At 39.7% G+C, this 17,916-nt stretch overlaps 1 protein-coding gene across 2 annotated transcripts; it reads left to right on the top strand.

Annotated features, from left to right (window-relative positions):
- Positions 1-153: 153 nt before the first annotated feature.
- On the top strand, positions 154-13,588 carry LOC103416055 (AUGMIN subunit 3). Of its 2 annotated transcripts, none has more exons than XM_070805682.1 (18): positions 154-506; positions 605-641; positions 753-856; positions 1,245-1,440; positions 1,862-1,928; positions 2,171-2,274; positions 2,843-2,927; positions 3,493-3,547; positions 4,244-4,375; positions 4,495-4,564; positions 4,895-4,952; positions 5,070-5,125; positions 5,238-5,390; positions 5,660-5,771; positions 5,884-6,025; positions 6,821-6,896; positions 13,091-13,186; positions 13,278-13,588. In XM_070805682.1, the coding sequence occupies exons 1-18, from the start codon at positions 331-333 to the stop codon at positions 13,407-13,409; spliced, it is 1,851 nt and encodes a 616-aa protein (XP_070661783.1). In that variant the 5' UTR covers positions 154-330; the 3' UTR covers positions 13,410-13,588. The 2 variants fall into 2 exon arrangements, with proteins under 2 accessions (XP_070661783.1, XP_028965708.2); XM_029109875.2 differs by having other exon boundaries at positions 3,490-3,547.
- The last annotated feature ends 4,328 nt before the right edge of the window (positions 13,589-17,916 follow it).

The raw sequence follows: 17,916 nt of genomic DNA, 5'->3' as shown, positions 1-17,916 counted from the left end.
ATTACTTGTGTGAACTTTTTGACATCTCTTTTAGAGCCTGGCCGTTTAAAACTTTTGAGGCAATTTAAAACGACAGACCGCCGGTCAGCAAAAATATCATCTGTCCGAAAGAGAAAAGGACAAAATTGGTCTCGACGTTTTTTTTTTTGGTTCGAAATTACGCAAAAAGCACAAATGAAACGACGTCATACTGCAGAGGCCGGCGCTAAACGGCCCAAAAAATTCACTCGTCCCCTCAGTCGCTGGCGAACATTTGAAATCGCAAGATCTGATCCCGAGGCACCGCCGTTCACGACGGGGCAAGAGAAGAGATAAGAAAACGACCGGAAAATGAGCGGGGCGACGCTGTGCGCTCTGTTGGGTGAATTAGGGTACGAAGGGGCGGACGCATTGGACCCTGACAGCTTCGAATGGCCCTTCCAATACGACGACGCTCGACCCATCCTCGACTGGATCTGCTCCAGCCTCCGCCCCTCCAACGTCCTCTCTCTCCCCGAACTCTCCCAGTTACTCTCTCTCCCCTAATTCATAGTCATTTGGTTGGATTTTGAAAATTTGTAATAATATATAATTTCTGATTTTTTTTCTCAAATTTTTTGTTTAGATATGATCAATTTGTGCAGGAGGGGAAGCTATTAGAGGTAAAATTGTAGTTTCTGTTGTTTGTAATCAAAATTGTTGAGTTTTTATATGCTGTGTTCGAACTTCAAAGTATGTGTATTGATAATTTGATATAAATGTTGGTTTTGCAGGGGGAAGATTTGGACTTTGCGTACGACAGCATTTCAGCCTTTGCTTCCAGGCCAGACAACCAGGAGGCGGTTTTCGCAGCTGAGGAGGGACTCAAAGATATCCGGTACCATACTTCTACTGCATACCTTTTACATTCATTTATACTCATTTTGTTATTTATCCTCTTGTGATGCATTAGTTCTGGCCTGTACATGAGGACTGAGAAGAGATTTTCGCAGCACATTTTTTGGTGTGGGTATCGTTTACTTGATTTGTTTATTTCATTTTTCTTGCGGGTAAATCATGGCGAGAAAGGAGGACGTTAAAGGAAAGGATAATGTACAGAAAACAGGCGGAGAACTAGTATGCCAGTAAATTCTCAGTAGTTTGTATAACATAAAGTATGCTTGGTCATTGCATATTCTAGCAACTTGGTATCTCTTTTAAGATGTATCTTTTTTTGGCTAGTGATGCCCTGCTCCCAGTACTTATGGACTTGTTTTCTTCCTTAGGGATGCAACTTTGGCCTATAAAGCTGAAGCTTTACAGTTGCAGAGACAGCTTAGACATCTGCATTCTCAGTTCGACATGCTTACTGATCAGGCTTCGGCTTTGATCCAAGGGAGACGGGCTCGAGTTGCTGCAACATCTACTGTCAATGGACATCTTACAACTATAGACGATAGCCTTTCTGCAAGAAATTTGCAGGTATATTAGTAAAAAGAAGGCTCCCTTACTAGAATAGCTACAATCACTGAAGTATATTCTGCGCATTAGTGACCCTCATTTTCTTGACTAAGTTGTAAAAGCAATTTATTAGACACTGGTGGTGTGATAAATTGAGGACAGCAATTATGATAAGTTTGATCCATTTAGCTTTTTTCATATTGTTTGATTGGGCTTGGTTTTCCATATATTATGTATACTATTTTGTCTGCAAACATGTGAATGAGCATTCGAATGCTCAGTGACTTATCTACAAACAAATGTGTGCAGTTCAACCTGCCCTTGTGTATGCAGAGAACCATGTGTATAGGGTTTTGATCCATTTTTTAATGAGAAAAGTACTTTAAGAAGTTATTGCTACTTCAAATTTCATAAGATTTGTAATTCTTTCACTCTACTCTAGATGAATGCAGTTCTTGGAAGGATGGCTTCTACAGCACAAGAGTTGGCCCATTATCATTCTGGGGATGGTATTGTATTCTTTTAGCTTTCAGTACTTGTGTTGATTTTCTAAACATTTTACAATAACCTTTGTTGTTTAATGCCCAGTATATGTTCTGCATTTTAAGATGAGAAATTGAGAATAATTATGTGATTTGTGCACAAGTGAAGGAGGAATGCATGTTCACTTTTCTGCTTAGGAATTCCACATTCAAGCTCACTATTTCTGCCTTTTCATATTTGTGAGCTTTTAGCCCTACTTAACTTGCAGGGGATGGCATCTATTTAGCTTACGCAGACTTTCATCCATACTTAATTGGAGATTCATCTTGTATCAAGGAGCTAAATCAGTGGTTTGCCAAGCAGTTGGACACGGTGTGTAGATAATTCCCCCCCTCCCCCTCTCTAAGCATTGTTAATTACTGATTGTGTATGAACGAGTATCCTTTTCTTTTCCAGCTTTAATTATTGCTAATCTAATTGGTCGCGCATCAGTGTGTCAGTGTTGCTTTCACTTAGGATGGAAATTTAGCCAGTATTGCTGCAACTTATTTTTCAGATATCCATCATTACTTTGTGCCAGGCTGCCAGATTTTATTTCTAGATCCTCTGCATTGAAAGTAAATTGTAACACTCTGTCCCAGTTGAATATTTTTTTTTTGGGGAATAATTTCAAGATCACTATTTATCAAAAGAAAACTAAGTAAAATTCAGATTTCCACTATTCATATTTCACAGAAGTTCATCTCATGGAATTCTATCTTGTTAGTTTTGAAAATCTTCTGGATAAGTTCTTGAAATCATGTTTTTTCCCCTCATCTCTTGTATATTTCTTATGGCCCTATCAATTACGCTGTATCTTTTTTGTGTCTTGCCGGTTTTTCTATTGTATACTTCGTATTATTAAAAGGAAAATGAAGGCCTTACTAAGTGATATGAACAGGGTCCTTTTCGTTTAGTTGTTGAAGAGGGCAAATCTAAGTGTTCATGGGTGAGTCTTGAAGACATCTCAAATATCATAGTAAGAGGTAATCTGTCCTATGGCTTTTGCTTATTTTTCACTCTTCTAATTTCCTCTCTCTGCATTAAGTATTTCTTTTTCTTTTCCAACGGAGTAGAGATTACATGTGCTTGCTGGACGCTTATAACTTTGAGAAGATTTTTTTTTATATTTGATACTTCAACTGGTACCAGAGGCTATTTTTGATATGAAAATTTACTTTTTTGAGTCATAAAATCACTTTAACCTTCTCTTAAAAGTAAAAACAATTACACAAACCAATGAGTGGAGTGATGTACACAGCTTAGTCATGTACAGAAACTTAATATGTATGCCACAAATCATTTTCTTCTTGTTTTTCTGCACATACTTCCTTGAAAAAATGAAATATAGGAATATGTTTTTATTTGTAATGTTATTTTTTTGCTTTTCGGAATTCAGTAAATATGTAATCACATCATTATCACTTTGATGCAAATGTTGATCATTTGCATAATCTAGAGTTGCCTAGGTATTCGGATATCTTAAGCTGTTTTAATTTATATAAAGTAGCAAATATTGACTCCTTTTACTCGGCCTCTTGATTGCAGCAGATTTAGAAAAATCCCATCATCAGCGTGTCTCTGAGTTGCAACGACTTCGTTCTATGTATGTAACTTTTTCCCCTATTCACAAAAGTTTAACTTTTATAAAATGAAAGAAATACCTACTTATTTTGTCAGATTTCAGATCCCTACATCCACTTTAAGAAACTAGAACAATTGCTGTTATTATTACTTCAATTGTTTTATTTCTTTTAAGAAAATCAATTGTTTTATTTCTTTTAAGAAAATCTACAAAGATACAAAAATGTTACATTTTGATTTCAGTATGACGAAAATTAGAGGATGTATTCCGTTTGTGTAATCAGAGTGAGAAGGTATATTCTAGTAGTTAATTATTTTACTTCTCTGACACCTGAGAGGCACAGAAAAAAATTTCTTTTTTATTCGTTTGATTATTAGCCGACCCCACTTAGTGGGAAAAGGCTTTGTTGTTGTTGTTGTTGTTGTTGTATTCTGTTCTATCTTCGTCATCATCAATCTACCTCTCTACACGCATGCTTGTGTATCACTATCAGTCTATCACATACGAACACATTCTTTGAAATGATGTGGTATTTTGATAATTCAACCATACTTTTGTTGTTTGGATGATTTATCTATTTCTGGTACTTGAATAGATGTGGTATTTCTATATCTGTGGTTGGTTAACCTTTTTCTTGTCAACTTTCATGCTGGCATTTTTTTGTTGTTGGTGAATTTGGAATCCCTGCTCACTCTGTTACTGCTAAATATTGTGCAGTTTTGGGACAAGTGAAAGACAATGGGTGGAAGCCCAAGTTGAGAATGCTAAGCAGCAAGCAATTCTAATGGCACTTAAATCTCAAGTATCATCGGATGAAGCTCACATCCATCTTGATCTTCATTCCCTCAGGTACAACGCATTTTAACATGTTAATTCATTACACTTTGTATAGTGGTAGACTTCAATTGTTTCTTATCTGCTACATTTCATAATATCTTTTGACTAAGGAGTATCTAATATGTGTACAGGAGAAAGCATGCAGAACTTGTTGGAGAACTATCAAATTCTTATCACAAGGAAGAGAAATTATTATCTGAGGTTTGTATGTGTTCTTGGTTTTTAAGTTTCCTATGTTTACCTGTTATATCCAAATTTCCAAAATCTTCCGCAGAAAAAAGTTGATTTCTAATTGTAGTCATAGAGAGAACCCCCATGAGGAAAGGATCATGGACATGCTACCTGCTAATCATGTTGCCTGTATTTATACTTTCATTTATCTTGTGGGGTTTTCTCTTGAAGTTGTTATTCTTGGGGGTGGCACATATTCTGATACTCTTACAAGATTCTTCTATATGCTTATTTCTGCCTTCAAAACACATTCATATCATTGATTGATTTAGTTTGAGGTACTGTGTATTCCTTTCTCAGACTATTCCAGGTCTTTGTTGGGAGCTGGCTCAACTCCAAGACACATACATATTGCAAGGTATTATTAGTAACTAAACCAATCTAGAACTGTAAGATGAAACAAAATCAAATTATTTGCCTTGCATGACTCAAAAAGTTCTTTATAGCTAACGTGATCTGAATTATCAATTTGTAGGTGATTATGACTTAAAGGTCATGCGACAAGAATATTACATTAACCGGCAGAAAGCGGTATTGTTAGCTACTAATTGTCTTATCATCAATCAATAAAGCATTGAGTTCATATCACAAAGATTCCTGATCTTCTGGTCTAACATTTTCTTATTCAATTTTGCCTTGTCAGTTTATAAATCATCTTGTTAATCAGCTTGCAAGGCATCAGTTCTTAAAAATGGCTTGTCAGTTGGAAAAGAAAAACATGCTTGGAGCATACTCCTTGCTTAAAGTTATTGAATCAGAGGTGCAAGCCTACCTGTCAGCAACAAAAGGCCGTGTGGTATCTCTCTCTCCCTCTGTAGACTTCTTATTCATTTCCCCTCCTTCACCTCTATCAAATATTCTCTCTTACTGTTAGATGATTATACATGTATTCAAAACTTAAGTCATAACACATCTCATTGTAATACTATTATGCTCAGAACTGGTAAGTATTATGCTCCATATTATTTGGGAAACCTTGCTTACAGTTGCATACTTAAACCCTTCATCATCTTTTCCTTTTTTCCACTATCATGGCTTGTTTATGTTCCTTTCTAATCATTATAGGGTCGTTGCCTGGCATTAATTCAAGCAGCATCTGATGTTCAAGAACAAGGAGGAGTGGATGATCAGGATCACTTTTTGCATGGTGTTAGAGATCTTTTAAGTATCCATTCAAGTAATGACAGTGCATTCTTCTTCAATAAACCTAAAGTTGATAAGATTTTATATTAATACTATTATTTCCTCTCTTTTTTCTCAATTATTAAATTTATATGTTCTTGCATTAGATGCTCAAGTTGGGCTATCAACATATGTATCAGCTCCGGGTATTGTGCAGCAGATATCTAGTCTTCATTCAGACTTGATGACCCTTCAGTCTGATCTTGAGAACTCACTTCCAGAGGACAGAAATAGATGTGTTAATGAGTTGTGAGTTACCACGCTTTTTCTTAACCATTGAGAGTATTACTATAACAAATTTTCACTTTGGCCTATAAATAGCCGTGTGCAACTTAAGTGGCATACCTTGTGCACGTTGGTTATTGCAACCATGCAAGTTAGTACTCTTAATTTCTTTTCCTACTCACTGCAAATGGTAGGATTTCTACACGACTCAAGTTAATGAAATTACACCCCAAAATTAAAGAATATACATTGCTTACTTCATATATACTATTGATGAGGTGCTAACCTATACAAGCCTTGCTCTGTATGGTATTCTTTTTTGCATCCATATGGACAACAACGTCACATGGTCATAAGGCTTTTTTCCTGCTCTTTGATATCTTTTTTGCTCATTCACTTTGAAAATTCGATGGCTGAATGAATCCACATCCATAGTACACTAAATACATTGGCAAAGCAGTCTTGCTGGAACACTGATAGCCTGATATGACAAGCAATTCTATACAATATAACATTCAGAACCTCAATGAAACAAACAAGTTATCTAATCTTTGGCATCTGTTCCTGTATTTTTAGTGAGAAATGCAAATATGCAGGGTTGATGGTAGAATTTGATGTAATTTGGCATCATGGGCATGTCTGGCATTTTGGTAGACTTTTATGGTAGTGGTCTAGCATGTCTTCCCTATCCTTAACACCAATAAACATGCCTCCTCAGTAACACTGATTTGGTCATCTCTTCAAAAGTATCTACCATGAATGTGTATTTCTCCACCTTTTTGTTTTGTGGGAAAACTTCTAACTTGTTAATTGTATCAGGTGCACTCTAATTCAAAGTTTGCAGCAATTGCTATTTGCATCTTCAACAACTGCGCAACCTATATTGACACCACGGGTATGACATCACTATTACACCTTCATTTCTTATTACTTCACTTGTTTCCATTTTTACTGGTATTGATCTATCTTGCAAAAGAACGGAGAATTAGATGGAGATCTCAACCATAGAATACAAGCTGGATGGATGAAGTGGAAGAGTGCATCCGGCGTGTTGTGTGACCGCCGTATGCCACTGAAGCTCAAGGGAAAATTTTATAGGACGGCAATAAGGCCGGCGATGCTGTATGGCACAGAATGTTGGGCGGTGAAACATCAACACGTACACAAAATGGGTGTAGCGGAGATGAGGATGCTTCGTTGGATGTGTGGGCACACGAGAAAGGATAAGATTAGGAATGAGGATATCCGGGGTAAAGTAGGAGTAGCCGAAATTGAAGGAAAGATGAGAGAAAATCGGTTACGGTGGTTTGGACATGTGCAAAGAAGGCCTACTGACGTTCCGATTAGAAGATGCGACTATGGGACAGAGGTTCAGGGCCGAAGGGGTAGAGGAAGACCTAGGAAAACTTTGGAAGAGACTCTAAGAAAAGACTTAGAGTACTTAGATCTAACGAAGGACATGACACAGGATCGAGCACAATGGCGTTCTAAGATTCATATAGCCGATCCCACTCAGTGACTTGGATTTTCCAAGTCTCCAACTGAGAAGTTTTCCTCACTCGGGAAATTAAGGGAACACTACCCCAACCTACATGCTCCACTCAGAAAGCTTCAACATACAAGCTTTAACAAAAGAAAATTCAAAGAACTTAGCGAAGAAGGCTTTGGTGTATTTAACACAATACGTTGAAATGAAGGAAAGCTTATTTATTGATATCCCCGATAAGCTACAAATATGTACATATACATGAGTCAAAATAAGCACACAAGAGGGAGCCTTCACAAAGGTTGCTTAGGAGAAGTCTCAGCAGTCGGTAGAGCCCCAGAAAGAGAAGGCACCGGAGGGGGATCATTTGGAGCCTCAGTACTGGACAGAACCCTAGAAGGAGGAGGCATCAGAGGTTGATCATTTGGAGCTTCATTACGCGGTACAGCCCCAGAAGACGAAGGCAATAAATGCCTTTGGAACAAACCCACAAATCTCTGATGATCAAGTAAAACCTGACCATCAGTTTCCTTCATCTGGTCAAGCTTCCTCTTCATGTTTGTAGCATAGTCATGTGCGAGCCGGTGCAACTGTTTATTCTCATGCTTGAGCCCTCTAATCTCCTGTTTGAGACTCATCACTTCAGCCGCCAATGATTCAACTTGGCGGGTTCGAGCAAATAGGCGTTGGGCCATATTAGACACAGAACCTGCACACTGAACACTGAGAGCCAGCGAATCCTTAACAGCTAACTCATCAGACCGTTTGGAAAGTAGTCTGTTATCTTTGGGAGTGAGAAGGTTCCTGGCCACCACCGCAGCGGTCATATCATTCTTCATCACGGAATCCCCAACGGTAAGAGGACCAGTAGGGGAGACGAAGGATGGGCGCCATATGTTGTCTGGAGAAGGCGGGGCTGCCTCTTCAACAAGGTTCAAGTCAAAACGACGGTCGGAGGGGCCAGACATTTTCAAAGGTGTTGAAGAGAGAAGAGGTCGGACAAATCAAGATCTTAGAAGTGCAAGAATGAAGCTTCTACTGGTGGAGATTCAAGTGTGCTTTGGAACTTAATGCCAGCCCCTATAAAAATCTGCACTCGACGAAGCTTCAGAAATCGAAGAGGCGCCTGCTCAGAAATCGAAGAGGCGTTTGCTTTCTCAAAAGCTGGGCTGCTTAGAGATCACGAGGGTTGATCTCAGAAATCGAAGAGGCGTTTGCTTTCTCAAAAGTTGGGCTGCTCAAAGACCACGAAGGCCGATCTCAAAAATCGAAGAGGCGCTCGCTTTCTCAAAAGCTGGGCTCCCCAGAGACCACGAGGGCCGATCTCAGAAATCGAAGAGGCACCTACTTTTCCAGCCTTTTCCAGCCTTGTCAGCACCTGTCACACGCACACTCAGTTTTGCGGAAATTATGGGCATTCTGTCAAAGACTTCTGGGGAAGTAGAAAACACATGAATCTTACTGTTCAATCACCCACTTCCCACACGCAACAATAGCTCATGGGTACCACAGATAACTTTGCCAAAGTTCTCTGCCAAAGTTGAGCACGTGAAGCTTGCAGCTCCCACTACATCGCTCTGACCAAGAAGGGTAAAAGAATAGCAAAGAAACAGCACTAACAAAGTTTAGACCCATAAATTTTGAAGGTCTAGCTACCATATTATTACCCACAAGGGTAAAGGAACAGTACCACTGCTGGATAATTGGAAAGTCCCTGTGTGTCAACCTCTGTGCTTCGTGGCAAGGTAGACTAGCAAACATGCCCAACCTTTACTCACATTCGAGAAAACACTCCCAATAAGATTGCTTGCTCCAAAATCGAAGAGGCACCGTCCTCCGAATCTCGAGAGCCAGACTCCTAACATGACTACTTTCTTAAAAATCGAAGAGAGGGTAAAGGAACAGTACCATTGCTGGATAATTGGAAAGTCCCTGTGTGTCAACCTCTGTGCTTCGTGGCAAGGTAGACTAGCAAACATGCCCAACCTTTACTCACATTCGAGAAAACACTCCCAACAAGATTGCTTGCTCCAAAATCGAAAGGCACCGCCCTCCGAATCTCGAGAGCCAGACTCCCAACATGATTACTTTCTCAAAAATCGAAGAGACACTGCTCCCCGAATCTCGAGAGCCAGACCCCCAGCATGATTGCTTTCTCAAAAATCGATGAGGCATCGTTCTCCGAATCAATCGAAGAGGCGCTCGCTTTCTCAAAAGCTGGGCTGCTCAGAGACCACGAGGGCCGATCTCAGAAATCGAAGAGGCACCTACTTTTCTAGCCTTGTCAGCACCTGTCACACACACACTCAGCTTTGCAGAAATTATGGGCATTCTGTCGAAGACTTCTGGTGAAGTAGAAAGCACATGAATCTTACTGTTCAATCACCCACTTCCCACACGCAACAATAGCTCATGGGTACCACAAATAACTTTGCCAAAGTTCTCTGCCAAAGTTGAGCACGTGAAGCTTGCAGCTCCCACTACATCGCTCTGACCAAGAAAGGTAAAAGAATAGCAAAGAAACAGCACTAACAAAAGTTTAGACACATAAATTTTGAAGGTCTAGCTACCATATTATTACCCACAACTGTAAAGGAACAGTACCACTGCTGGATAATTGGAAAGTCCCTGTGTGTCAACCTCTGTGCTTCGTGGCAAGGTAGACTAGCAAACATGCCCAACCTTTACTCACATTCGAGAAAACACTCCCAATAAGATTGCTTGCTCCAAAATCGAAGAGGCACCGTCCTCCGAATCTCGAGAGCCAGACTCCCAACATGACTACTTTCTCAAAATCGAAGAGAGGGTAAAGGAACAGTACCATTGCTGGATAATTGGAAAGTCCCTGTGTGTCAACCTTTGTGCTTCGTGGCAAGGTAGACTAGCAAACATGCCCAACCTTTACTCACATTCGAGACAACACTCCCAACAAGATTGCTTGCTCCAAAATCGAAGAGGCACCGCCCTCCGAATCTCGAGAGCCAGACTCCCAACATGATTACTTCCTCAAAAATCGAAGAGACACTGCTCTCCGAATCTCGAGAGTCATACCCCCAGCATGATTGCTTTCTCAAAAATCGAAGAGGCATCGTTCTCCGAATCTCGAGAGCCAGATACCACAGACCACTTTTTCAAAGTGCTCTGACAGAGTTAAAACATGTGAAACTGGCAGCTCCCACTACTGTGCTATGACCAAGCAGGGTAAAGGAATAGCATTACTACTTGTTGTTAGGGAGACTCCTATATATGTCGACCTCCATCCCCAACGGACAGGCAGACCTGCAAAAATGCTCAACCCTTCATCATATCTGAGAGGGCACTCCCAACGAAGCCTTTCGAAATATTCAGCTTTCTTTCCCCCCGATAATACCTCTGCAAACAAGCTATACTAGAGCAAGAATATCTCATATCATCAGGGTTAAAAGCAAGAGTATCCCATATCATGCTTTTTCCCTGTCTTTTCTTTTGGCCTTGTTTTTACCTGCAAGACAAGGAGAAAGAGAGCAATCAGTCAGCACTTGGAATCAAGCTCCCAGCCAGGAACTGACTGCCTGGAACCCCTTACCTGATTACTTACCTGGCATTGCTCTCGAGTACTCATCTTCAACATCTTATGTTTCCAGGGAAGATTCCGCATCTGCTTGAGGAACAGATAGGGCAAGTGCGAAGGATACAAGGAAGCATGTGGAGACAAGCGTAACAGCACACGTGCCGATACATTCATTACTCTGTCAAAAGCAAAAGTATCCCATATCAGCAGGGTGGAACGTACTCTAGATTTGATGGACTTGTTTTGACCCTCAAATTCTTCAGTCGGCCTTATACTCTGGAGGAAACCAGAAAACCCTCCAGCTCAGTTCAAGAATAAGCCTGTAGAAAGTTACTTCTTCAAAAGCAAAAGTATCTCATATCATCTCTTCTCATTTTTCTTCTCTTTATCCTTCATGCTGCTGTAAGATGGGGAGAAGGTGAACAATCAGTCGAAGCTCTGATTGCTTACCTTGTCTGTCACCTCTTTCAGCAGACCCCCTAGCTCGGCGACTTGGGGGACTCCTACTACATGGTTTGTATCGCGCTTGACCAAGCCTGAAACTACAAGTAAGCTTCAAGTGAAATTGATACATTACCTTGTGCATCTCCACCAGTTAAAGATACCACCCCTGGATGGAGGAAGAGTACTTCCAGAGAAGATGCCACATCTACCTATGAGACAGATAAGGCAAGTCAAGACGACACCACACTCCGATACTTAGAAGTTTCGTGACTACGAGATCATTCTCCCACAATATTTCCTAATGTCATTTGTACTAAATCATTCACTTGTACTCACTAAATGAGAGCTTGAACCTATGTACTTGTGTAAACCCTTCACAATTAATGAGAACTCTTCTATTCCGTGGACGTAGCCAATCTGGGTGAACCACGTACATCTTGTGTTTGCTTTCCTATCTCTATCCATTTATATACTTATCCACACTAATGACCGGAGCAATCTAGCGAAGATCACAAAAAGCGATCGTTTTCGCTACCTAGGATCTATCTTGCAAGAGAACGGAGAATTAGATGGAGATCTCAACCATAGAATACGAGCTGGATGGAAAGAGTGCATCCGGCGTGTTGTGTGACCGTCGTAGGCCACTGAAGCTCAAGGGAAAATTTTATAGGACGGCAATAAGGCTAGCGATGTTGTATGGCACAGAATGTTGGGTGGTGAAGCATCAACACGTACACAAAATGGGTGTAGCGGAGATGAGGATGCTTCGTGGGATGTGTGGGCACACGAGAAAGGATAAGATTGGGAATGAGGATATCCGAGGTAAAGTAGGAGTAGCCGAAATTGTAGGAAATATGAGAGAAAATCGGCTCCGGTGATTTTGAACATGTGCAAAGAAGGCCGACTGACGCTCCGGTTCGAAGATGTGACTACGGGACAGAGGTTCAGGGCCGAAGGGGTAGAGGAAGACCTAGGACAACTTTGGAAGAGACTCTAAGAAAAGACTTAGAGTACTTGGATCTAACGGAGGACATGACACAAAACCGAGCGTAATGGCGTTCTAGGATTCATATAGCCGACCCCACTTAGTGGGAAAATGCTTTGTTGTTGTTGTTGTTGTATGGTATTCTATGCTTCATGTGCTCTTTAAGTTGCACAAAGTAGAAGATCTGACCATGGAGAATCGTGTCTTGTTGAGATCTTGTTTCAACGTTGAAGAGTTCTATGCTTTAACTTGTTTTAAAATGGATGGTTTTCGTGTGCGATACGTTTGATATCTAAATTTGGTTGAAAGACATAATGCAAGTATTGTTCATAATATAACAATAACTCACCGTGGTTAACAAGTTATGTTTCCTTTTAAAATGATGGTTGTATGAATACTAAAGAATGAAAAAACCTTCAGTTGTCCTTATGTATCGTAGCGTTGAAATCATAATTTCATGTTAGACATGCTACTTTTCTTTTTCTTCTACATTTTCTGATCCGCTATTGGCCATTTGAACATAATGTCATCATGTTGTTATTGCAGCTTGTTGCGGTAATTCTTTAGTATTTTCTCCCCTTTGTTCCTGTACAAAATTAATATATCTTTGTCTTTGTTTTCCAGCCATTGATGAAAGAGCTTGATGAAATGGAAAAAATAAACGCAAAACTCTCTGCTGCAGTTGAAGAGGTGACACTGGAGCATCGTAAGAAAAATGAGGTAACTACTCTGTGGTGCATATATTGGTTTAGTTAACTATTTTCTGGACCTTAATCGAGTTATTAATATTGGCAATACGCATGGCTTGCAGATTGTTAAACATCATGCCAAGGAAATTGGGCTTCAACGAGGCGTCTTTGTTGAGTTTTTCTGTAATCCTGATCGTCTGAGGAGTCAAGTTCGAGAGCTAACTGCACGAGTCAGAGCTTTGCAGGTTTCGTAACGCTTGCATATAGATTGTCCCTGCCTCTGTGCCTCTGTGTGTGTGTGAGAGAGAGAGAGAGAGAGAGATGGATATTGAGCTGAATTATTGTATTTAACATAGCCATGGATGGTGCCAATGATCTCTGTACTCAAATCCATAAGTTCAATCTCAGTGAATGTGAGTTTGTTTTCAGGAAATTTATTTCGTGTGGTTTGTTCAAATGCCAACGGCGCACCGTCTGTCTCGTTGTACCGGTAAGAAAATCAGTTTCACTTATTTTCCCAAGAGGCCAGGAAGAAGCTCTGAAGCTGGTACACTTCGGTGTTACTTTTCATTCAATATTCTTGGTGGAAAAGTAATTGAAACTCGCCACACCATACAAAATGACTTAAGGAAAATGAAAATATAATTTCAAAGGATTGACATTTTTCTGTAACATGAAAAGGCTTATGCATCACTTTTTGTTAAGAAATTATAATCGAAACTATTGAATTCTTGGTTACAAAACAAAAAATAAAAGCGATAGGGAAATTGGGCTTAGTAGCCCATTCACGAAAAATTATTCTCTTTTCAAATGCAATCTCTACTAGTCCTCTTTGACAAAACACTTTTATCATTGACACAATACTAATACATTCTCGATGCTGTGTTGGTAGATTAGTGACACGATATTGAGGGTATTTTCATAAAAAAGGGCTAGTAGTAGAGATTGCATTTTGAGCACAGGGTTAATTTTAGTGGGTGTATTTGTAAGAGGGCTGGTGAGACCAATTTCCCAAATCGATATCAACCAATTCCTCAAAATTCACTGAAATAGGATTGCAGACCACCACCATCACAAATTGACAGAGGAATGAACGATGCAAGTATAAATCCCCCTCCAGAAACATACTAAATTCTTGGCCATGAACTCATGAAATGATCCCGTAGTAACAGAAAATGAACTCATCTGTTAGCATCGTCTTCGTCGTCTTCTCGATTAGGTTGGTTTCCATTACCTCTTCATTAAACCAAGCACACTTTCAACAAAGAAATCAAACACACCACCTGTAGTTATAACCGAAGTAAGTAGAATATTGTCATCAAATTTTGATAAGCCAGTTCGTTAATTTGATCCGTCGGCCAGTTGCCTATTAACCCCAATGTCCCACATCGGCCAGGAGGGAAGAAAGAAAGCACTTTAAGTAGAAATACTCCACTTTAATACAAAGGTTTTTTGTGATAAAACCTCACATCTGAGGATTAGGCAGGGGATAAAATGGAAATAGTATCGGCCTTGTTAGAGTGGGCCCCTCGGCCCGTTGACTTGAAAAATTCCACCGATGGTGTTTTCATTATTTTCTCTCATGTTTTGATTATCTTCTACATCATTACGCTTGTCATGTTTTGATTGTTTTGATTATTTTCTACATCATTACGCTTCTTATGTTTTAGTGTTGTATGTCACTACGGTTTTAGAAATTTGAATGGTGTTATACTGTCTTCTGTAATCTCTCCTTGGGCTTAGATTCTTCTTTAGTGCCATCTTCCTGTAGACTCAATTTCTTACGTCGGTGCCATTGTTTAGCAAAGACTCATGATTTTTTACTTCAAACCACTGAACTACGACAGAAGCCTGATCGGCATCTTCTTGCCTAAACTCAATACTGCTAGCAGCTTTTCTCAATGCCCGGCGCCTTTTTACAGCCTGATGCCAGCGAGCAATGCTCCTTGCAGTATCAAACGATTCATCACTGATAGCAGCTTTTCTCAATGCCCGGCTCCTTTTTACAGCCTGATGCCAGCGAGCAATGCTCCTTGCAGTATCAAACGCTTCAAATATGGCCGGCTTCATAGAAGTTCCCATCTTCGTTACAAATCATACATAAACATATAAATATATCAGTGACAAATGTTTAAAAGGATTTAGCAAACAGAGAATACAGTGCAGCAGTTTATAACTTGGCACCTCACCTATGTGACAATTGCATGCAATGGGAAGATGCTGTAACTGCAGAGTAATTGAATGAATGCTCTGAGAATAGATATTAGCATTCAGAACAAGATCAGAAAAGGAAAGAAGAATAGAGTACACATGCACTCACACTCTTGTAACCGAGCTTGTCAGAACAAGGTTTTACCCAATAGCGAGTCTCGGAATAACATAACCAACTTCCCTCATCATGCAGGAATCAAAACGATATTGTTACAGCTGTTAAACTGTCCCACATCGATGGGGTGAAGAAAACCAAAGGGGTTTAAATAGTATTACCCCACTCTAACTAATACCGAGGCCTTTTGTGGTAAAACCCCACACCTGAGGATTGTGCAGGTGGTTAAGTGGGGACAATATCGGTGTCGTTAGAGTGGGGCGGGCCCAGCGAACCAAAAATTCCAACATGGTATCAGAGCCCACGGTTGCGGGCCCGTGCAAGCCAACGAGCTTGTCACCACCCGGAAGGAAACAAGTCTGAGCTCTTAATATAGAGACGACCGCTGAGTTCCAATTGAAAACAAGTGGGCCCAACGTCAGCCGACCTCTGAGTTTCAATCACCGATGTGGATCTCCACATGTGAACCACTAAATGAGGTTACACGTGAGATGGAGTGTTAAACTGTCCCACATCGATGGGGTGAAGAAAACCAAAGGGGTTTAAATAGTATTACCCCACTCTAACTAATACCGAGGCCTTTTGTGGTAAAACCCCACACCTGAGGATTGTGCAGGTGGTTAAGTGGGGACAGTATCGGTGTCGTTAGAGTGGGGCGGGCCCAGCGATCCAAAAATTCCAACAACTGCAAGAGATCGAAGCACGAATTATCATAAGAGTACTGGAACCATCTTGATCTAGAAGTGTACTAGTTGTGGTAGATTTTAGGTCACTCTTACCCATATCCAGAAGCAAAACGCCAGTTGAAAAGAATTTTGGAACACTATGATATGAGTAAGAAAGAGAAGTAGTTCGGGCTTGTGGAACCAAAAGTGATCGTCTGAAGGTTTAACAATCGCATCCCCCGCCCTTGCAGTGTATCTCTCAGCAAACTCTTTAGCCATTTGAGTAATTACATACTCCAACTTAGTCCCGACAGCAAGTAAAAGCTGTAGCAAAGAAATCACCGTAGTCATAGGGTGTGCTATTGAAACACCCTCTTTTACTTCTTACACACTTTTTTAATTTTCGACCGTCGAATCAAATGAATTAAAGAAGATCAAATGATAGAAATTAACAAGGGGTGTGTGGATAGCACACCCCCTTGTTATAATGTCCAAATGTGTTTTATAAAAAGATAAAATGATCACTGAATTATAACTAGAGATGTAGAGATTAAACTTACAACGAGAGGAATGAATGTGATCAAGAAATATGCATGCCAACCTGCATAGAAACATAACTGTTGATAATGAACTTCATGAACAAGGTCAAAAATGCAAATGAAGATTATGGCATGTCTTTACTGTGGATCGTGTTTAAACTCCACATTTACCAACTTTCGATTCTTGTCAACAAAACTATGTGATGTGTGCATATTTTCATATATTTTTATCAATATTTTCTTTGAATTTTGTATATATGAATGGGTTAAATGCACTAATTATATTGTTTTGATATTTAGGCATTTGATAACGGAACAACATGAAAAATGAGAAGAAAATGGCAATTTCGGATGTCTAGAGTAATTCCAGTGGAGCAAGAGGCTAACTAACTGCACAAAGACATGCACAGTAAGAAGATGCGACAAAAATGGTTTTTAGAGATCAAAGACATGAAAATGCTATTCAATATACTTTAAAAGAGAACTTAATTGCTAGTTTTATCATTTCCGTTTATTTTCCCTTTTGTTTAATAAGAACCTAAAGTCCATTAGTTAGAATGTTAGTGGCTTGTTTATTAGAATTTAGTAGGATTTATGTTTATTGCCGTGAGTGTTATATTAGGGAGATTCATTCCACATTTGATTAGGAGGTCAGCCACCAAACAACAAAAAAAGCACATCGTATCACACATAAGGCTGCGGCAAAAAGTGAAAAAGGAGAGGGGCTTTGGGGTTTTTCTTTGCTAGGGCTACAATGGAGCGTGATCATGAATATTTAAATTTTTTTGTGGCATGGTTATTATCATGTTTTTCATCTTTATTGAGTATTTTTCTATTTGTAATGTGCTTAATTTTTATTTAGATGCTTGATTACCATCTAGGTTTAGATTAAGTTGATTTGATGCAAGTTAGAGTAGATGCCATACTTAACTTGGGTTTAGCTTCTTGCAATTGATACCATAAACATGTATTTGTAGATGTCATGCAATTAGGGTTTGTGTGATTTTCTAACGATTTCCATATAGCTTAATGGGTTCTTACTTGTTTTAATCCATCCATATGTCATAGAAGGTTAACATGTAAGGATACTTTTGATGCAACCAGATGCCATGACAATTGAATAATTTAAGGAAAATCGATCATCAATATTGGAGAATTACTTGAGCATAACATATTAAGGGAATTAAGTCGAATTGGTTACGGTGAATTCGGATGCCTTAGGTCTTGTTTT

This window comes from Malus domestica, chromosome 10 (assembly GCF_042453785.1).
Source record: "Malus domestica chromosome 10, GDT2T_hap1".
Taxonomy (NCBI): Eukaryota; Viridiplantae; Streptophyta; class Magnoliopsida; order Rosales; family Rosaceae; genus Malus; species Malus domestica.
Note: the sequence above shows the minus strand (reverse complement) of the source record. Positions and strands in the feature narration are given on the sequence as shown.